At 36.5% G+C, this 23,765-nt stretch overlaps 1 protein-coding gene across 4 annotated transcripts in view; it reads left to right on the top strand.

Annotated features, from left to right (window-relative positions):
* The window catches only part of PLD5 (phospholipase D family member 5), a 418,024-nt gene that overhangs the window by 229,938 nt on the left and 164,321 nt on the right, over positions 1–23,765 (top strand). For all 4 annotated transcript variants that reach the window (XM_020982069.2, XM_020982072.2, XM_020982075.2 and 1 more), the window contains one exon: positions 1,870–2,038. In XM_020982069.2, the coding sequence (XP_020837728.1) occupies positions 1,870–2,038 (169 nt within the window). The remainder of the gene's footprint in view (positions 1–1,869; positions 2,039–23,765) is intronic.

The raw sequence follows: 23,765 nt of genomic DNA, 5'->3' as shown, positions 1-23,765 counted from the left end.
GGCCTAGTATAGTGCCTTATACATAAGGATGTATAATAAATACTTGTTGAATGAATGATTGCTTTGTAAAAGAAAGGTGGTCGAAATTTAAAGGTAGAAATAAATAGTGGATTGTTTGTGGGTAATTTTTTACCTGGACCATTCCCCTCAAGCATGGAAAATTGATGCTTGCCTTCAGTTAGGTTTAAAATGTTTCACATCTAACTATTAAGCTAATTGGAATATTGCTTGTCATACTTATTCGATGATTTTATTAGCATTGACATCAAAGAAGTCATTATATACTTGTCTCATCCTCAGACATTCAATAGGACCTTCTCAAGGGGGAACATTAAGTTAACTCTCTTCTTTCTACTAATTTTAGGCATCAACCTATGAGGCACGCATCTCTTGAAGAGTTAAGCACTTGTTGATAACTTACAAAGACATTATCCCCTATTCATGAAATTGACATAGGAGAATAGTACATACCTAAAGGAGATGTTCAGAACCATTTCTGTTCATGTTTTCCAGTCATGTCTGATTCTTCCTGAGCCTATTTGGGGCTTTCTTGGCAAAGATACTGGAGTGGTTTGCCATTTCCTTCTCCAGCTCATTTTTACTGACAAGGAAACTGAGGCAAACAGGATTAAGTGGCTTGCCCAGGTTTCCATAGCTGGCAAGTGTCTGAGGACAGATTTCAACTCAAGAAAATGAGTCTTCCTGACTCTAGGCCTGGCACTCTACTGGGCCATGTAGATGCCCATTCAGAACCATAGCATAGTAGAAAGAGCATTGGGATTATAATCAGAAGATGCCCCACATTAGGTCTGCGACTGAGAACAAACAATTTAACCTTGATGACACTTGATCTTCTTCTCTGTAAGTTGGGTATAAAAACCCTTACACTATCTGCCTCACAAGGTTATGGTGAAAAGTCACTTTGTAAACTCTAATTTATAAGTAAATGGGAATAATTGGTGATGTTTATTGCATGGGTAAGAGTGCTTTGGAGATTGTCATTTGACACTAAAGATTATGAGCTTTTTTCTTATGACTGATAAATACATATAGTACTGGAGGAACTGAGTCATACTAAGCTTTTATTCTCTATATGTGTAAAATCAGAAGACAAAGCAGCTAAATAGAAGGATGTCTTACAAGTTCTCCTTTGAGAAGCAAATAGAGTTGGTTCACATGATCAGTTGGGCAATGCATCAAAAGGCAACAAGAAATAGCATCGTATAGGTCATTTGGTCATTTCATATTACAATACTCATGATAAATACTTCCAAAATACTATTATAAAAATAACTTCTTATAAGTGCCTTCACTGGATAAGAGGATGACAAGCTACAGAAATGTCTGCTGATATGGAGATCATTTCTAAATTAGTTGTCTGTGTTATCAGGGAGTACACCAGTTTTCTAGAGCAAATTTCAAAGTTAATACACAGCTAGGAGGAAAAAAAAAACAAAAAGATTTATTGGAGAATTCACTCCAAGGATTTTATCTTATGATTCTTTGAAATAGGACTGCAGATTGTGGAAAACACATTAGGAATTGCTGAAACTCAGTGTATGAGCAAATAAAAAATAAAAAGTGTCTGAGGAAGATGGTATAAATTTTAGAGGAAAATATAAATTGAGAAACTATAAGCTAGACTTTTCATTATGTCAGTTAGACAACAAGCATTTATTAAATACCTTCTATGTACCAGGCACTATGCTAAGCATTGGCTATGTAAAGTCAAAAAACAGTCCCTACTCTCAAGAAGCTCAAGATCTAATGGACATCTGCACATGTATACATCTGCATGTACACATAAAGATCTGTCACTTCATATTTAATTGGTTATTAAAATGTTTTATTTTCAAAATCTTTTCTAAGAATTGCTCTGGTGGAGAACATTCCTGAAGGCCTTAATTATTCGGAAACAGCACCATTCCATTTGTCGCTTTTCCAAGGTTGGATGAATTTGCTCAACATGGCCAAAAAGTCTGTTGACATAGTGTCTTCTCATTGGGACCTCAACCACAGTCATCCATCAGCATGCCAGGTGAGCTGCAGTTGGCACCTGTGTATACCTGTTTAACTTGTGATCGTTTTGTATATTGTACTTTCCATTGTCTTTTCTGCTCAATCCTGTAGCTCTGTTTCCAGTCCGACTTTCTCCCATAGTAGACTTACATTACTATGTTAATACATGTTTGTCTTTGTATCTTATATTCCCTTTTCTTCCATTGGAATGAAAGCCCCTCAAAGCAAGGATTATTTTAATTTTTATTCTTTTACCTCCTGGCACTTGGTGTAAGTACTGTGTACCCAGTGAGAACTCCGTAAATACCTGATCATGCATTTATTCCACTTCCTCAAGGACAGGTAGGGCTTGAGTTTGGATCAAAAGCCAAAATTGTATACTAGTGATGTCTATTTTCACATCGCACCCTGCTAATGATGCCTTAATCCTTTTGTTAAAAGGCAGAATGAGAAAAGGATGGCATTAATTATGGGATAGAAGATGAATTTAATGACCTGACAGATCTCTAAATATACTGCCTAAACAAACATATGAAATAATACTAAAAAAAAAATTACAATAGAACAGGAGGTTTTTCCAATAGTGTGAAAGCTTATGCTGAGCCACCTGAATGCTTCCATTCACCCTTCTTGGGATCAGTGGTTTATCCATTTATGAGATATCTCAATTCCAAGTTAATTATTCTATTTGAAGACTGAATCAATGACCTTTGCCTTTTGGGTACTATTTGAAGATCAAAGAGATATTGGACAACAGATTAAAAAACCAAGATCAAAACCGTATTAAAAATTTTATCACTTCTCTTCACACTGACGTGATCTCATCAGTACATCAAAGGAGATCCCAAATTTGAAGCACGATACTACCTTGAACTCAGGCAAGCTACATTCTATATATAGCTCTGAAAGTTAGTCAGGGCCAAAATTTCATATGGAATTGATGAACCCTGCTGGTCTCCTTGGGCCCAGATCATTGCAGATATTAGTCTGTGATGAACATGAACATTATAATAATTTGCCAGGCATGTAACACTGTAGTTTCAGGTCATGCTAGTCACAAAGTAGGCAACCTGGCACAAATGTTCCATTCACTTAAGTTTATAGTTTCACTTAGGTTGGGTAGCTTTGTGCTGACTTTGTCAACACGTTCAGTCTGTCAACAGCATTTATCAAAAGTTCCCAAAGTGACAGGCACTGTGCTAAGCACTGAGGATAAAAAAAGGAAGGGAGGAAAAAAGGAAGGAAAGAAAGAAAAGCCCAATTCCTACCCTCAAAAGCTTTCATTCTAATGGGGGAAACAACATATATATCTATATGTATATACAAAATGAATATAAGGTGGTTTTGGGAGGAGTACACTACCAGCCAGAGAGGATCAGAACATTTTGTCTTGAAGGAAACACAATAGTAATTGTCTATTGCATCCACATAAAATATTGGATTTGATCATTGAATGACTCCATTGCATTTGAAAACAATAAGAAAAAGTTTCACACCCTAATTATTAAAGTAAGCCTAATTTAAATACCTTCAAGATATTTCAGTAGCAACTACGGTCACTCACAAATATGTGTGATAACAAAAAAAAATGACTTAATTTCACAGCCATTGCTACATGAATACGTTATCTTTTTTAAGAAATAACATTTTTGCTTTGGAGGAAAAAAAAGTCAGATATGTTATGTGCTTCTGAACCAGCAGAGCCTGAAAAATCCTAAATGGAAAAATAGGAATAGCAGACTACAACAGGAATGTAGCACATCTATTTATTATAATACAACTGCAAATAAAATACCCAGTGGGTAAAGCGCAGGCTGCTTAAGGTGGAATGGGCAATTCATACCTCATCTTGGCAGGAAACTATCAGCCTGGAAAGTATCACAATGGTCTTACATCTTCTGCACCACCTAGTGGCTATTTTTTAAAACTGAGTAATGGTTTCTATTAAAGGAACTAATAGTCCCTATTTGCAAGGCAATGAACAAAAGCTGAGGGGGGAGGGAGGAATCTTCCTGTCTATATCCCAGAGGGCTACAGATTTCATTCACAGTTTGAGAAGACCATTCTGGAGCAGTGCAGTATCCTATACATTCAGTTAATAATCAGGCACCAACATTTTCTTTTCTTCCTGTATGTCTTTGGTTAAATCATATCATGTTTCTATGTTTTTGATAGAATCCTGACTGTTAGAGATTGAAAAGCCCTTAGATAGAAAAGCCCTAGTCCCACCCCCTTAATTTACGGGATAGGAAACTGCAGCCAACAGAGATTTGCTTATGATCCTCTAACAATCAGGAGCAGACTTAGGAATTACAGAATCCCAGAATTTCAGATTTGAAAGTAGAGGTCTTCTGATTTACCCCATACCTGAATAAGAATCTCTTTTATGCATACCCACAATGCGGTACCTAGCCTTTCCATGAATACTGCCAGTATGGGTAGAACCCACAACCACCGAATGCTTCTTGTTCCTTTTTGAAAAGTTCTCAATTGTTAGAAAAGTTTTTCCTCAAACCAAGCCTAAATTTCCTTAGGTCTTAGTTATACTCTCTGGGGTTCAGAAGAACCATTCTAATCTCTCTTACAGATGAAAGGTCTTCAAATTATTGAAGAATGCTTCCATGTCTCCTCTCTGTGTCTCTTCTGCAGATGAAACATTTCTCATTCTGTCAACCCATTCTCATATATAATGATCTTGAGATTTTTCACCATACTGTTAGCTTCTCCTAGATATACTACACGTTACCGAAACCCTTTTTAAAGTGTGCCATCCAGAACTATTAGACTTGTCTGAAGAGTGAAGCAGAACTATCACTTTCCTAGCCCTGTACACCATACCTCTCTAATAAAACTGTATTAGATTTTTTGACTTTCGCTATTAACTTATGAGATTGCTGTCCACTAAGGCCCACATATCTTTTTCAAAAGAAGTGATGGCTAGCCTTGGCTTGTACTCATGAAATTGATTTTTAAACTCCAGGTGTAAGATTTTACATTTATCCTATTTTATCTCATTAGATTCAGTCAAATGTTCTAGCCCACCTTTATCATGTTTTGTTGTTGTTGTTGTTGTTGTTGTTTGTTTTATTTTTTTTTTAAATCCAGACTGTGATCTAGCAAGGAAGTATTAATTTCACTGCCTATGGACTAAAAGCCACACACAAAACAGTACTTGCAGTGATTCCTTTCTTTTGAGTTTGACGCTAGTGTGTGTGTTAGCTATTCTTTTTTTTTTTGCAATTGGGGTTAAGTGACTTGCCCAGGGTCACACAGCTAGTAAGTGTCAAGTGTCAGGTCCTCCTGACTTCAGAGATGGTGCTCTATCCACTGCACCACCTAGCTTCCCCTAGCTATTCTTTTTAGATAACAAATTGGATAAAGATATCCTGTCTGTCTTTATCCACATCACTGATAAAAGTGTAAAGTAGCTTGGGGCCAAACACAGATCCCTGGACCCTCCTAGAGAAACCAAGCTGACATGAAACTTGTGATTGAAACTCAAGTCCAAAACTCTTTACTGTACCACAACTGTTTCTTTATGGGGTTTGGTCTTTCCACATATATGTTATACAAGGAGATGGCAAGTATAGGTGAAGTGTATAATTAGTAAAGTGGTAGAAATTCTTTGGATAAAACATTTATTTCTACTCTACATTCCGTCCCGAAGAAATGTATGATATAACTGAGGGAATGCCACATCCCTCATACCAAAAAAAAAAAAAGCATTTGTGTGAAGTAAATCAGTAATTGATAGTGAAACATGATTAACAATATTGTACTTGATTGCAAACCATATCTAATTAAAACTAAGATTTTTGTTTCAATGACCAATCAATATTTGTTGGCTTCTCTGAGTGAAGCTGCATTAACAGGGAAACCATGTGATCTCAGTGATAGAGAAAGAGCATAGGTCCTGAAAAGAGCTAATGGTGGGTTAATGTACTTAGCAAGTCTCACAGGTAAAAGGCTAGCTTATTTAGTAGAACTTGCTGAAGGGAGGGGGGAAAAATGCTAATTTTCTAAGCACGCCTTACAGGAAAAGTAAGAAATACTGTGGCTCCAGCTACACCATTCACTTGCAGCTGTATTGACTACACTCTACTATCCTATATCCTTCATTATTAGGAAGATGCCTGGTGGTAAAGAAAAGGAAATCAGAGTCTTAGGAATTGAAAGCAACCTTAGGGGCTATCTATCCCAACCGATATATAAGTCCTCTCTAAATATACTCCATAAGTGGCAAAGCAATCTGAATTATTAACAACTGACAAGCTCTCAGGCATTGACTTTTTATCTCTTACAATATTTTTATTGTTATCTCTGTAGTATATGTTCTGGATGTGTTCCTCAAACCCCCACACTCCAAGGCAGATTGGGTCCCCAGAAGCTACTGCTACATCCCTCTTGGGATTTTAAGGGTAGCCTAAGTAGTTGGGGATAGCTTTTGTCATGTAGCTCTCATGAGCTCCTACTAGAATGATTCCTTGTTGATTGTTAATAGATATAAATTTGTCAGCCAGACTAAGATATTAGAAAGGGATCTTTATTTAGGTGCTATAGTAAGAACAGTTGCAAAAAATATTCCTCCAAAAACTCTGTGACACATTCTCCCACAACTACATGCAGAAAAGTGTTCTTCACCTTAGAGTGTGGAAAATGAGAATGATAGAATCTTCCTACTTCCATTCACTGCAGGAATTCCCTTTACATTTGTGAAACATGATCATCAAGTCTCTGTTTTAAATGATTCTAGAAACTGAGGAAACACTCATTTTTATGCCACTTCTTGTTGTTGAACAGCTCTGCTTTTTTTGGAAATTCTTTCTTTCCTAGGTTGAGCCAAAATCTGCCTCCATGCAGCTTTTTACATATTGGTCCTGGTTCTGGGATCTGGAGGAATGTAAAATAAGTCCATAACCTCTTTAAAATGATGGCTTTTCAAATATTTAAAGACCGTCTCTCCTAGTTTTCTCCAATTTAAGTATCACTCTTTCTTTCAACTATTCATCCTTTGCCCTGGTTTCCAGACTCTATCATTCTGCTCACCCTCTACAGAACATATTCAATTTTATCAGTGCCTCCTTTGAAATTTTACAGGGGAAAATGTGTCCTCCTTAGTAATATATCCTTTTTAAAAATGTTTATTCCTCTTTAGACCATCAATAAAACTGGAATAACATATACTGCATGCCTCTCTTCTATATTTCATTGACTTAGGCTAGGTGTTTTGTTTTATTTTCTACCAGATAAAAAGGATAAGAGTCATAAATGTACATGAATTATTCATCTATAGGAAAAATAATGGACTGATTCCTTTTACACTTTTAATTTATATGCCAGTATAGCCCAAGGAAAAGTTAGAAACTTGAAGAAGATCCATATTCACCTTTAGGATTTAGTCATCTAAAGCAGTTATCTGGCAGACTCACTTAAAACCAATCCTGTTAATAACTTTTCAGGGGGGTTCTTTTATTTGTTCATTCATTTAGTAGACAATTAGTCACTATCTATATACAAATGGGTAGCTAGGTGGCACAGTAGATAGAGAGCCAGGTCTGGAGTCAGGAGGACCTGAATTCAAATTGGCCTTAGTCACTAGCTATGTTACCTGGAGCAAATCATTTAACCCTGCTTGCCTCAGTGTCCTCATATATAATATGAGCTGGAGAAGGAAATGGCAAACCACTTCAGTATCTTTGCTAATAAAATGCCAAATGGGGTCACAAAGAGTTGGACATGACTTAAAAACAACTGAACAACAACAAAACATAACAAATGCTTGGAGGAGAAGGAGAATTAAGATCTGATCCTTGCCCTCATGGAGCATGGCAGCAGGATACAACACATAGGCAAATAAGCAGGACTACAAAATATTATTTGATGGTTATTTTTAATAACTATATTCCAAAAGAATACACAATAATAACATAAGACAAGTATAAACTACTCTGCGAAGTTAGAGAAAGAAAAGCTAATTTCCAGCTAGCAAATCAGGAAAGACTTTATGTAGGAGATGGCATTTGACCTGGATGCTGAAGGATAGGTCTGAATCTATTATTTCATTGATGTAGGGAACTTTGAGGAAAACTCCTTCAATTAATTCAGAGTGGGAACTGCTCTGCAATTTATATGCTTAGTTTCCTAGGGGGCAGTAAGAGATGAAGTGAATTGCCCATGTTCACAAAGGCAATTTCTTTCAGTGTCCAGGTGTTCCTGATTCTGATGCTGGCTCTTTATTCACTGCATCATTCCTGCCGAGTAGGATCTCACAAGGCATATTTAATAGGATGGGCAAAGACTCAAAAATCCTAATATACGTTGTTAGAGTTAGGGAGGGAAAGGGAGAAGAACAAGATGATTCTAAAATATATATAGCCTGAGTAACTGGGAGAATGGTGATATCAACAGAGAGGGAAGTTAGAAGGAGAGACAAGTGGATTCTAGCCAAGGTCATGAGTTATATTTGAACATGATGGAATTAAGACATCCAGGAAAATCTGGATGGTGATGTCTTGGTGCATTAGTAAATGTTGAACTGAATTGACTTTGTTGATTTTAATTTTAGTAGGCAGTCCAAAATGAAGAACTGGGGTTCAAGGGAGGTCAGCACTGGGGAAAGAGTTCAGAATCATAGGATCAGAGCCCTGGATCTACAGCTGGAAGGAGCCCCAGGGGCACTGTAATCATTTTACAGAGTTTGGAGATCCATCCATATGAGATCATTAAAGCTGTGAGAGTAGATGAGAATATCGAAGGGGGAGAGTGTAGAGAGAGAAATGAGCTGGAGATGGACCTTGGGGTGGGATGGGGGAACTAGAAGGGAAGGAAATAGGCATTTATATAGTGCTACTATATGCCATGCACTGGGCAGAGTGGGGGATGTTCTGGTGGGGAAGGATGCACAAATTGGGGGGAAGAAGGAAGAACCAGAAACTGACACTGAGAATGATCAGGAAGATAGGAGACAGTACCAATGAGGAAGAGTTAGTCAATAATGTCAACTGTGGCAATGTGATCAAGAAGGAAAAGAATTAAGATTGTTATCAGCGATAAGGAGGTTATCAATGACCTTTGAAAGAACAACTGAGGAAAGCAGTGGAGATGTGTAATCTAGTAGCCCTTCTGGATTCTACAGGGAATCTCTAATCTCTAACATAGGGGTTCTTAACCTTAGTTTTTAACTCAATTTTTTAAACAATATTTTTTAAATGGTCTCTCAGTATACTTGGTTTCCTTTGTAATCCTATGTATTTTATTTTATTCATTTAAAGTCATTCTGATAAGGAGTCCATAGACCTTGGTAGTCCAAACTACCAAAGATGTCCATTATACAAAAAAAAAAAGGGTTTGAGAATTCCTGCCCTACCAACTCTTTGGTGCTAAATATTTGACAACTTGATCATGTGGTAAATAAATATTTCATTAAGCCTCTTTGATACATTGGGGGGCAGTTTTATTGAGAAACTAGACTTTCTTATTTATACAGAAATGCTCACAGAATTGGATGCCTTTTATCCTGTTTGATAGGAGATAAGCATAGTTGAGACAGATTTCTTTAAATAAGTTAAGTGCTTTGGGTCTCCAATAATCATTGTTATTTTTAATGAGCCGTAGATTTTGAATAAAGTCAAGGCTATAGGCAGACTAGGGAAAAGAGTTCTGATAAGGGTAGGAAAGTATGCATTTCATTGTTTGTTCTTAATTTAGATCCTTGGGGTCCTGAAAAGTTGTAATGTGCACTGCGGCTGCAGCATGTTATTGATAAATTGTTCACCTTCTCTTTTGCCTTTTCTAAATGGATGGAGGTGGTAGAGTGCAATGTGTCTTAGCCTCTATGTAAATTAACAAAAATGGAAGCAAAATTCAAACTCACATTGTGCAATTAAGCTGACTTCATTCAGGACCTGGTTGTTTTGTTAGTTCCCATGCTCAAATAACAGGTTTTACAAAGAGCAGCATGGTAACAGCATGGTTTTATAGCAGAGTATATTCTCTCAGGAAAGGGAATACAAGAATGCTCTAAAGTTAATATGGATGGTTTCCTAAGGAACATTTGGATCCTATGCTAATTGATACAAGTGAAAGGAACATTCAACTGTTCAGGAATTACTGAAGAAATAGTCCACCTAAAACTGGAGGGCTAGTACAGAGATTAGTTCATGAGTCTTAAATAAAAAGAATATAAGGTCATCACACCCAGTTGGCACTCAACTCAAAGTACTGGGTGCTCTTCTTATTTCAATGGGACTGTAGGACATACTGAAGCATATTCTATTTTTTTTTTAGTTAGAACTATCCCATCCCTAAACCATCTGTTTGATGAAAATCCATCCTCTTTTTTATTTTTTCAGAATGTTAGAGAAAAATTAGGCTCCTTCTCCTAGCCAGAGGAATATCTCCATCCTTGAGAAGTTCTTTCTTAATATCTAACCTAATGTTACCTGCTAAATTTAAAGGCTTTTTACTTCTGTTTCATCTTCTATGGTGATAAAAAGCAGAGTTAACATTCTTATTATCATAATAAGTACATGCTTGGAAATGATGAGTAGATCATCTATCAGCTTTTTCCCCCCAATGGTGCTGTTAGATTTGGGAAGTATTAGTATGAGAGGAAATAACAACATTGTAGGGAGAGCATCACCCAGTCTTAAAAGAATACCTTATCTACTTCTCCACACACATTAGCTCTCAATAAATGATTATGATTTTTAAAAATCTCATTACAATAAAAACTAAGCATGGACCAATGGGGGAAAAGTGCTAGATTTGGAAAATGGAAGAATTGTATCCAAATTCAAGCTTTGGCATTTACTACCTTTGTGTGTGTCCTTGAGGAAGTTACTTCATATATCGAGGGCTCAATTTCCATATAAAATGAGGGATTGAATCCAGTCTTTAAATTCTCATCCAGCTCTAAATCTGTAATCTTACACCGCATTATAAATTACTTTACATACATTAACTCACTTTATCCTTTTAACAACTCTATGAGGTAGGTGGTACAGGTATTATCATCCCCATTATACAGATGAAGTAACTGAGTCAAAGAAGAGTCAAGTGACTTACTCAGTATTACACAGCCAGAAGTGGCAGAATGAGGATTGGAAACCAAGTCTTTTGATTGTAAATCTAGGGTGCTTTCCACTGTATCAAAACTACCACCCTACAAAATAGTTCTACTTGTCCCCAGTTGAACGTATCAACATTTGAGAGGTATAATGTGTCTTGGGTTATAAAAGCCAGCAGATGTCCTTCCAGGAAGTAATTTGTACATCTACAGGTGGGAATGCCAATAACTAAAAAAAAAAAAATTAAGTGTTTTCTTGGATCTATGAAGCTTTTCTTTTTTTTGAGTTTTTCTTTTGTGGTGGTGAATTAACTATACCTGGAACCTAACTTTGTATTATATGGAATAATACTCCGAGAAAAAGAGTGGCCCAATCGGAAGAACATATGGATGGAAGTCAGATACCTGAGTTTGACCTTACTAACCAATTTAGTTTTGTGTGTATGGCACTTAGTGTCTTTATCTTACAGATTCCAAAATGGGTAAGAATAGAAGAAGACAGGATCCATTTTAACTTACATCTTTGGAATGCTAGGAGGAGGTGGCTACATAAACCATAGATCCTAGTTTCTTCTTATAAAATCATTGCTGTTAGAACTGGAAGTTACATTAGAGATCATCTTGCCTACCCTTGTCATTTTTACGAATGCCCAAGGTTATTGTTATTTGAGGAGCTTAATCATATGGGATATTAGGAAGAATGCAGATATTGAGTCAGAGGATCTGGATTAAAATCATTCCTCTGACTCAGTAACCTGTGTGATCCTGTTTAAATCAATCTCTCTGGGTCTCAGCTTCCTCTCCTGAAACATGAGGCAGTTGAACTAGATGACCTCTGAGACTCTATCCTGCTCTAGATCTAGGATATTACGGATTCCTTTCTATCTTAGAGTGAATCAGAACACATATGCCTAGAAAATCTACAGGCTACTAATTGTTGTTCTGGGAGGTTTTTGGTAGAGTTGGGGGAAGGGGAGGCAATCCTTCTCTTCGAACACCTGATGTCAAGCCTTGGCCAGAAATCTTAGTGTATAGACACTTTCACAGGTACAGACCCTCATTGAGTAAATGCTTCTACTAGTAAGTGTCTGAGGTCAGATTTGAACTCCTGACTGCAGGGCCAGTGTTCTATGTGCTGTGCCACCTAACTGCCCACCCCCCTTTTTTTTTAAACATAGCATCGACAGGGAAAATGGATGATTTAAGGAATGTGAAGCGAATGTTGGGTAGGGGTACCTTGTATCATCTCTGCCCTGGCCTCCTATCCAGCCGTGTGAAGTCAGAGAATAACATGAGCATCACAAAGTCAGACAGCCCTAGGGCACACCACAAATTCTTAAGATTGTATCTTATGACAATATACTTTTTCTACTCTCTTCCCCTTCAGGGGAAACATGTTATTCCTTGATGTTAATAGACAAGGCTCCACAATCAAAAATTCTAGTCCTGATTCAATGACTCTTTTTTTAGGAAAATCTCTAGGGGGGTTGAGATTTCTGTTAGGTAAGGAAGGAAAAACATTTACAGATGTTTGGGTGAGAAAGGAAAATAAAAGCAATATACACAGTCTACAACTATGTAAAAATAATAACAGCAATGAAGTCTGAAAGAAATACTTAAAAGAAAGAATGCATGAAAACAAACAGAATATAGCTGTTCTATATTATTTCAAAGAAGAGAGAAACAATGTGGTATAGTGTTGAATTGAGGACTAGCCTTAGAGTCTGAAAGAGCCGGGTACAGAAGAGCCCTTTGGCACAGAGTGACTATGTGACAATGGGTGAGTTACTAGACATCTTGGTGCTGCAGGCAATTCTGTAATACCCTTAACAGACTTTCCCTTTCACATGGGCTTGACTGAGGGAGTTCTCCATACTATTGAGATCACAGATCAGATGACATCCCCTCAAAAATTATTAAAATTAATATAGACATTTTATATTAACTACAAATTATAGGCATTATGGCTTCAAATGTAACATTTTTGTGTATTTGAATATTTTACTGATGCCACTAACTACAAAACATTTTTAAAACAATAAAAAAATACTCTTTATGTCCATATGTTCAGTTTTCCTATTAAATTATATTAATCCTATTCCTACCTGCCTCACAGGAGGATGTGAGGATTCCTAATATCTGCAATGGATGCTCAGTTTTTTTCCCCAGGCAAAAGAATCACCCTGATGTAAATTCATAAACACCACCATTAGCTAATCCAACAGAAACCATTTGATTTTATATAGAACCATGTAATTCTCTAACCAGTCTGGTTTGTTTTAAATATTTTAGATTCCATTATTGGTCTCTTTTAAGTTGTTTTCTAAGTATTTTTCTCTCCTATATTTAGCTTATCTATTTCTCCTCATTTCTCTAATCTCATTTTATTGCCTTGGCAGCTGTTTTCTAAAGTTACTAAACTCCGGAGCTTCCAGGTAACACACAGAGCATCCCTACTGCAAAGCTGGATGACTGCTCCTGCAGAATAATAGGTCTAGAAATAGACAATGATAGTCTGTGAACATCACCTGGCATATAGTAGGCACTTAATAAATGTTGATGGGTTGATTGAATCACCATCACTATTTCTCTGCCCTTTTCTCCACCAAACAACTGTACCGGCAATGTTGGGTTAATTGGCAAGTTCTTCTCTTTTAAGGTCCCCCTCAAATGTTACCTTCTCTACAAAGCCTTACCTGATGCCCACAACCTGTAGTGATTTCTCCCTTTTCTAAACTACCATCATACTTTGTAGCTCCCTTGTTCTAGTGTTCTATTCTTCCTTGATATTATCTTCTCTACTTTGTATTTATTCTTTTAATATTTATCCCATATATACTCATATATGTACTTGTCTTACCCAGTAGAATGTAAACTACTTGAAAGTAGGTATTGCTTCATTTTTTTATATTGATATCCCTAGCATCTAACAGTATTCCTGGAACAGAGAACATGATAAATACTTGTTTGTTGATTAATTTGGTTGCATACATTTCTCCACCTTGGCATTCCATAGTCACCTCAAAATCAATATGTCCAAAACTTAATTCCATTTTATTCCCATACTCTACCCTTTATCTCCTAATTTCCTTATTTTTGTTTAATAAATTACAAAGAATCCTTTAATTTGGAGCTCTAAGGGACCTTCTGCTTACTGGCTGTTACCTTCTCCATCTTCTTAGACAGGAAATGCTATTGGATTGTGACATTTAGGGAAGATCTTCTGTCAGCACTAGATTTTAGATTGGATATTGGAGCATGACCAAATATGCTTCTTTGATCCCTGTAGGACTCAATCTGATGTCTTTTGTACCAATGCACCATTCCTACTTATAATCTCTCACCCTATAGGAGTTGCCATTCTAGGGCCCATTATTGTCAGGATGAGTATGTTCATAGCCAAGCTTCCTCACACCCCATACCCACAAACAGTGGGATCTCCAAATGCTAATCACATGGAGCATGAATATCTCTTCATCTGCTCCTTGCTGGGATGGCTGTGTTCATCCCCCACCATGGGAGCACATAATTGTAGAGAACTGTCATTAGGTAATGGAGTCATAATGCACTGCACAGAATAATTAAAACCCTTAATGGGACAAAAATCTGTTTACTGATGAATTAACTGGTAATATGTGCTCCTCACATGAGCACCCCTCAGCTGGCACCAGTCACTTAATCCTTTGCAGGTTTAATTAATGCAGTAGAATTTTCTCAATGAGGGGTCTGTGCCTGGGAAAGGTCTATGCCCCTAGATTTCTGGCTAAGCCTTGACATCAGATGTTCAAAGAGAAGAGGCTTCACCTTGGAGGCACCCTCAACAAAGACTTATTTCCAGAACTCAGTAGGCCACAATGAGTCTCAACCCTCCCCATCTCCCAATACAATTAAGTGAGAAGGCTCTTAAATGCTAACATTCTAATAGAGCCTTAGTACAATTTAGTCAAAGAGCTTTTCTCTGCTTGTTACTTACCCTGACCTGTGGCTTTCAGTCAGTCAGTCAACAACAATTAAGCACTTCCTATGTCCCAGGACAAGCTAAGCTCTGGAGATACAAAGAAAGGCAAAAAAAAAAAAAACAACCAAAACCACCATGATCTTTGCCCCCAAAGAGCTCATATTTAAACAGAGAAGGCAATATGCAAATAATTGTTTAAGATATGTATATGTCTATATGTATATATAGATATAGTAGTACATATATATGTGTGTGTTTATATGTATATGTGTATATGTGTATGTGTATGTGTATGTGTGTGTGTGTATGAGAGAGAGCGAGAGAGAGAGAGAGAGAGAGAGAGAGAGAGAGAGAGAGAGAGAGAGAGCGCGCACAGCTAGGTGGTGCAGAGATACAGTGCCAGGCCTAGATCAGGAAGACTTGAATTCAAATCTGGCCTCAAACACTTACTAGTGACCCTGGGCAGGTCACTTAACCCCATTTGACTGTTTCCTTATCTATAAAATGAGCTGGACAGGGAAATGACAAATCACTCCAGTATCCGGCCATGAAAACTCCCAAAAGGGGTCATGAAGAGTTGGACACAACTGAAACAACTAAAACACCCATTCCCTCTCTCCCCTATCTCCCCCCGCTTCTCTATACATACATAATCTATCTCCACACACATCTATATCTATATATGCATATACAGACACAGTATAATTAGGTGATAATTTCAGAGGGAAGGCAGAAGCAGGGTAGGGCAAAGGAAGAGTCTGGGAAGCCAGAAGAGGCATCTTGTAGGTGGGATTTGTACTGAGTCTTAAAGGAATCCAGGTGAGCCAGTAGGTGCCAGTGAGAAGGGAGAGCATTCCAGGCAAGGGAGACAGATAGGGAAAAGCCATGGAGTTGGGAGAGAGAGTGTCATGTTCAAGAAACAGCAAGAAGGTCAAATGTAGCCTCTGGTCAACATTCCTTTCTCCTAGAAAGGGAAAATAAGACTTTTTAGAAAACCTTATAATCTTACGATTATTTTATTCTTCTAAATTACCCGCTACTACCAATCTCCTGCTACTAAATGAAGTCTTCTCAATCTATCTAATCACTAAATCTATAGGTAAACTAGACTTAAGAGACTATCTATATTAGTCTAGTTTAGGTTAGGGCTAGCTTTTCCTAAAGAAAGGAGTTTAATCTTATAATCAAACTAAACATAAATCAAAATAATCAAAATTAATTGATTTCCTTTTCATTGGTCATACCTCCTTTATTCTAATATTTGAGACATTGCTTTTTTTGAACCTAAGTACTTACACATTTATTGCTTCATTTAATCAATAGAAATATCAATAATCTATCCTCTTTTTTGCATTTAGTACTATTTTATTGTTTTCCAATTACATGTTTTCAACATTCATTTTTGTAAGATTTTGAGTTCCAAATTTTTCTCTCTCCCTCCCCAAGACAGCAAGCAATCTGATGTAGGTTATACATGTACAATCATGTTAAATATATTTCCACGTTAGTGATGTTGTGAAAAAAGAATCAGAACAAAAGGTAGAAAACACAAGAAAGAAAAAAAAGTGAAAATACTATGCTTCAATCTGCATTCAGACACCATAGTTCTTTCTCTGGATGTGGTTAGCATTTTGCATCTCAAGTCTTTTAAAATTGTCTTGGATCATTGTATTTCTGAAAAGAGCTGTCTGTCATAGTTGATCATCACACAGTGTTGCTGTTACTGTGTACAAGGTTCTCCTGGTGCTGCTCACTTCACTCATCCTCAGTTCATATAAGTCTTTCTAGGTTTTTTCCAAAATCCATTAGCTCATCATTTCTTCTAGAGCAGTGTCCCATTACGTTCATCTATCACAACTTGTTCAGCTGTTCCCCAATTGAAGGCATCCCCATAATTTCCAATTCTTTGCCACCACAAAACGAGCTGCTATAAATATTTTTGTACATGTGACTCCTCTCTTTTTTATGATTTCATTAGACTACAGACCTAGTAATGATATTGATGGAAAAAAGGAGTATGTATAGTTTTATAGCCCTTTGGGCATAGTTCCAAATTGCTCTCCAGATGGTTAGATCAGTTAACAACTCTACTAACCATGTATTAGTGTTCCAATTTTCCCATATCTTCTCCAATACTTATCATTTTCCTTTTCTGTCATATTAGCCAATCTGCTAGGTGTGAGGTGGTACTTCAGAGTTATTTTCATTTGCATTTCTCTAATCAATAGCGACTTAGAGCATTTTTTCATATGACTATAGATAGCTTTAATTTATTCACCTGAAAACTGACTGTTCATATCCTCTGACCATTTATCAGTTGGGGAATGATTTGTATTCTTATAGATTTGAATCAGTTCTCTATATATTTTAGAAATGAGGCCTTTATTGGAAACACTGGTTGTAAAAAGTATTTCTCAGCTTTCTGTTTTCCTTCTGATTTTGGTTGCATTAGTTTTGTTTGTGCAAAACCTTTTTAATTTAATGTAATCAAAATTATCCATTTTGTACATCATAATGTTCTCTATCTCTTGTTTGGTCGTAAATTCTTCCCTTCTCCATAGATTTGACAGGTAAACTATTCCTTGCTCCCATAATTTGCTTATGGTACTACCCTTTATTCTAAATTAGGTACCCATTTTGACCTTATCTTGGTATACAGTGTAAGATATTGATCTATATCTAGTTTCTACCAAACTATTTTCTAGTTTTCCCAGAAGTTTTTGTCAAAAAGTGAGTTCTTATCCCAGAAGTGGGGTCTTTGGGTTTATGGAACAATAGATTACAATAGTCATTTACTACTGTATTTTGTGTACCTAACCTATTCCACTGATCCACCACTCTATTTCTTAACCAGTACCAAATACTTTTGATGATTGCTGCTTTATATAATATAGTTTTAAATCTGGTACAGCTAGTGGAAGCTTCCTTTGCATTTTTTTTTCATTAATTCCCTTTATATTCTTGATTCTTTGTTCTTCTGGATCAATTTTATTTTTTCTGACTCTGTAAAATAAATTTTTATAGTTTGATTGCTGTGGTGCTGAATAAGTATATTAATTTAGGTAGGCTTTTCATTTTTATTATATTAGCTTGGCCTACCCATGAGCAACTAATATTTCTCCAATTATTTAGATCTGACTTTATTTGTGTGAAAACTGTTTTGTAATTGTGTTCATATAGTTCCTGAGTTTGTTTTGGAAGTAGACACCCAAATATTTTATATTGTATTTTGTTATCTTAAATGGAATGTCTCTCTGTAAATCTCTTGCTGCTGAACTTTGTTGATAATAAATAGAAATGATAATTATTTATGTGGGTTTATTTTATATCCTACAACTTTAATAAAGTTGTGAATTTTTTCAAGTAGTTTTTTAGTTGATTCTCTAGGATTCTCTAAGTATGCCATCATATCATCAGCAAAGAGTGATAGTTTTGTTTCCTCATTGCCTATTCTAATTCCTTAGATTTCTTTTTCTTATTATTATTAAAGCTGACATTTCTAGTATAATATTAAATAATAATGGTGATAATGGGCATCCTTGTTTCACTCCTGATCTTATTGGAATGCTTCTACCTTATCCTCATTACATATAATGCTTGCTGATGGTTTTAGTTAAGTGCTACTTATCATTTTAAGGAAAACTCCGTGTATTCCTATGTTCTCTAGTCGTTTTCATAGGAATGGGTACTGTGTTTTGTCAGAAGCTTTTTCTGCATCTGTTGAGATAATCATATGATTTCTGTTAGTTTTGTTATTGATATGGTGAATTATACTGATAATTTTCCTAACACTGAACCAGCCCTGCATTCCTGGTATAAATCCCACCTGGTCATAATATATTATCCTGGTGATAAGTTGCCGTGATCTCATTGCTAGTATTTTATTTAAGATTTTTGCATCAATATTCATTAGGGAAATTGGTCTATAATTTTCTTTCTATCTTTTGATGCTTCCCAGTTTAGATATCAGAATTCATCCTATTCACATTTATAGTTATGATTATTGTGTTATTTCCCTCCATCCTATTTTCCCCGTTTATATTTTTCTCTCCCCTTTCACCCTGTCCCTCCTCACCGTGTTTTGCTTCTGATCACCACCTCCCTCAATCTGTCCTCCCTTCTATCAGTGCCCCCTTTTCTCTCTCCTTTTTCCTCCTACTTCTGCCCTCCCTTCTCCCCTCCCCTTTCCTTTTCTTTCCTATTTCCTTTCCTACTTCCTTACAGGGTAAGATAAATTTCTATACCCAACTGAGTATGTGTTTTATTTCCTATTTGAGCCAAATCCAATGAGAGTAAGATTCAAACAATGCTCACCCCCTCACTTCTTTCCTTTTACTAATAGATTTTTTGAGCCTCTTCATGTGATATAATATACCCTATTCTGCCTCCCCTTTTCCTCTTCTCCCAGTACAATCCTTTTATTCACCCCTTCATTTTTTATATTACATCAAAGTTGACTTATACCCACACCCTTTGCCTAAGTATACCCCTTCTAACTCCTCTAATAAAGATATAGTTCTCAAGAGTTATGAGTATCATTTTCCTGTGTAGGGATGTGAACAGTTTAATCATATTGAACAACACAGTTTTGTTTTCTTCTTTGTTTACATTTTTATGATTTTCTTGAGTCTCATATTTGAAAATCCAGTTTTCTATACAGCCCTGGTCTTTTCATCAGGAAAGTTTGAAAGTCCCTATTTCATTGAATGACCATTTTTTCCTCTGAAAGATTATGCTCAATTGTCCTTGGTAGTTGATTCTTGGTTGTAATCCAAGCTCATTTGCCTTAGGGAATATCATATTCAAAGCCCTCCAATTCTTTAATAAAGAAGCTGCTAAATCCTGTGTAATCCTGACTGTGGCTCCTTGATATTTGAATTGTTTCTTTCAGGCTACTTGCAATATTTTATCCTTGACCTGATAGTTCTGGAATTTGGCTACAGTATTCCTTGAAGTTTTCATTTGGGGATCTCTTTCAGTAGGTGATCAGTGGATGCTTTCAATGACTATTTTACCCTCTGGTTCTAGGATATCAGGGCAGTTTTCCTTGATAATTTCTTGAAAGATGCTGTACAGGCTCTTTTTTTGATCATGGCTTTCAGGTAGTCCAAAAATTCTTAAAGTATCTCTCCTGGATCTATTTTCCAGGTTGTTTTTCCAATGAGGTATTTTACATTTTCTTCTGGTTTTTCATTTTTGAAAATTCTTTTGACTGATTCTTCATGTCTCATAGAATCATTAGCTTCCACTTGCCTAATTCTAATTTTTAAGGAATTATTTTCTTCAGTTAGCTTTTGTACCTCTTTTTTCCATTTGGCCAATTCTGCTTTTTAAGGAGTTGTTTGCTTCAGTGGATTTTTTTTCCAATTTGACCAATTCTATTTTTTAAGTTGTTTTCTTCAGTCAGTTTATGTGCTTCCTTTTCCAAGCTGTTGACTCTTTTCTTCATAATTCTCCTGCATAACTCTCATTTCTTTTCCCAGTTTTTCTTCTACTTTTCTTACTTGATTTTTAAAATTATGTTTAAACTTTTCCAAGAGGACTTTTTCAGCTTGAGACCAATTCATATTCCCCTTTTAGGCTTCACATGTAGGCATTTTGACATTGTTGTCCTCTTCTAAGTTTGTGTTTTGTTCTTCCCTGTCACCATAGCCGTTTTTTTTTTTATTGTCAGCACTTTTTTGATTTTTTCCTCATTTTAAAAAGTTGAACGCTGCTCCTGGGGTACAAAGGGTACTGTCCCAAGCTTCTTGTGCTGGGACTGCAGGTGCTAGCAGCTTGCCCATTGCACTGAGAGTGGCCTTGCCTGGTCGCGCCTGTTGTGCCAGGGTTCCAGGGCTGGCAGTTTGCCTTCTCCACTGGGCTGGGGGCCTCACAGCTAGCCTGCCGCAGCACCAGCCTGCTGAGCTAGGATTGGTTGCTGATCTGTGCTGTGGCTAAGAGCCTCCTGCTATCTTGCCCAGACACCATCTACACTGGGCTGTACTCCCTTTTACCCAAGTGAGACAGACCTTTCCTGAAGTTCTTCTAAATTATCTTAAGCTGGAAAATTGTTTCACTCTATCTTTTCATGTATTTTGTTGCTTGAGAATCCATTTAAAAGCTTGATTTAATATTGTTTCTGAGGGAAACTGGGGAGAGCTCAGGCAACTTTCTGGCTCTTCTCCACTGGATCGACTCCCCAATCCACCCTCTTTTAATGACTTGGGCACCTAGCTCAGCATCTTTCTTCTTCACCCCATTGAAGTCATCATTGGTGACTTCAATATTCATATTTAAGAACACCCAACTGCACAGTTCATCAGCTTTCTCAACTCCCATAGTCTCCCTCTCACTTATAACTCAGCTCCTCCTAGGCACGGTCATACCTTAGATTTCATCATCACTGAAAAGTATTCTTGGACTCTGGAATTCCACTTTCTGATCACAGTCTCCTGTCTTACTTCTCACATTGCCTCACTATTTGAAACTGCTTTTTGCCCTATTTTCCCAGTTGATCACCCTCATTCTGGACTCCCTTCCCTGCCTTCTGTGTTTTATAAACACTGAGTAAATTTGTGTCTATTGAATTAAACACACACTAAACTTTGTTTTGGGTCCTCTGCAATCACTGTCTTGGCCTCAGAGTAACCTAAGGCTAAGAACCAAGGAGCAGACTCATTTTCCTGTCAAAGGGTGATTGATACTCACAGATATTTTATTAGTGGTTGGTGATGAAAACTTCACAGATTTACTTGAGTTAAATATCAGTTTTGTATCCCTTACAAGTTTCACAATGGAAAATATTTATTAATCATCTACTGTGTGTGGAGGGTACATGCCATATCACTGCAATAATATTCTTATCAGATTTTAAAAATAAAACAATAATTTTCAAGGATATTGTGCATTTCTAGGAAGTTTTAAAATCCCCAGCATCTTGTACCTTTATATCTGTTTCTGAATGCTTAACATATCCAATAAGTTACATTGACTAATTTAAACTTCATATTTTGCATTGTAATAAATGAGTTTGTTAACATATTAAACTTGACTCCCTTTATTGTAACACCAACTTCCCTAATATATTGCATATATTATAATAGTATATAATATACAATAACAATGCATATAACCTGATTTTCCTAACTGGGTTGGTCCCAGTCACTTCACTAAAAAGACCAGCAAGTGACTTCTCAATTACTAGAGCCCTTAGACCAACAGTGACACTTAGAGCCACATTACTATCCAACAGTGACTATTTTTTATTTTTCCCATCCTCGTAGATGGGAAGAGGCTTGGGTTTTGCTCTGTGTACTCCTGTGCTAGTATATTTGCATTTTTTTTAAAAAATATAGGCTTTGTTGCTCTGAATTAATGATCACACCATACATTTGGTTCGTGTGAAACAGAATAACTGTCCTATCTAGCCTATATTTATGGCTCTGGAGCTCGTCATTGACTCTCAAAGTGCTATTTTTATGGAACTAAAAACAAAGGCTATCAGGCCTCTTCTAAACAAGTAGAAATGGATAGTCCAAGATATGCAGATCCAGACAGACTGTGATTAAAGGAAGTCTATTTTTACTTTTTTCACATGCTTAGTATTTATACAGAGGTGGCTTTAAAAAAACGTAATTATGTAATCACTGAGAGTGAATGCTGTAGTTAGGCTTGTTTTGGAATGTCTATTAATGCATTCACTCCATTTTGAATTTCTTATAACTTTCTAAATTTAGCATTGAAGAAATATCTAATGCTTAATGTCCACTAAAGGCATTTGCTGCACACCCACTTTGTTGTTGTTGTTGTTGTTGTTCAGCAGTGTCTGACTCTTTGTTATCCCGTGGACCAATGCTGTCCATGGGATTTTCTTGGCAAAGGTACAGGAGTGGTTTGCCGTTTCCTTCTCCAATTCATTTTACAGATGAATGAACTAAGGCAAACAGAGTTAAGTGACTTGCCCAGGGTTGCACAGCTAGTAAGTTTCTGAAACTGGATATGAACTCAGGTCTTCCTGACTCCAGGCCCAGTGCTCCATCCACTGAGCCGCCTAGTTGCCTCCTACCTACTTTGTAGAGAGTGCTATATTTAGCCCTTAGACTTCAGACTTAAATTCACTCACTACTTTAATTTTTTAAAAAATGAACAACTAAAAATAATAATTATCATTTGTGTGACATTTTTAATTTTGTAAAGCAATTTACACACATAATTTTAGTTAATACAACAACTGTGAGGTAAGTGCTGTAGGTATTATTCCCATTCTACAAATGAGGAAATTAATGCTGAGAAAAGTTAAGTGACTTCCCAAGGACCACACAGCTAGAAAGGGTCTCATAATAGTAAGGCAGTTTCAAAGTTTGCCCTTGCCAAAATTTACAGTACTGCATTATCTAAAGTGTAGTCAGCAATGTCATCATTTTAAAGACTTGTATAAACTGATTAAGAAAAAAAAAAGACCAGAACCAAGAGAATAATTTATACAATAACATTATAAAAACAAGCAACTTTCAAAGCCATAAGAATTCTCATCAGCTGCAATAATCATACACAATTCCAGAGAAATAATGTCAAAACATGCTATCCAATTCCTAACAGAGTGGTGATGGACTAAGGGTGCAGAAAGAGACATATGTTTTGGACATAACCAATGAGAGAATTTGTTTTGTTTGACAATGCATATTTGTTATATTTTTTTAAATTCTTTTTTTCTCAGTAATAAAATGAGATTTCACTACC

This window comes from Phascolarctos cinereus, unplaced genomic scaffold, assembly GCF_003287225.1.
Source record: "Phascolarctos cinereus isolate Bilbo 61053 unplaced genomic scaffold, phaCin_HiC Scaffold_5;HRSCAF=322, whole genome shotgun sequence".
NCBI classification, from domain to species: domain Eukaryota; kingdom Metazoa; phylum Chordata; class Mammalia; order Diprotodontia; family Phascolarctidae; genus Phascolarctos; species Phascolarctos cinereus.
This window is presented reverse-complemented; position numbering and strand designations above follow the sequence as displayed.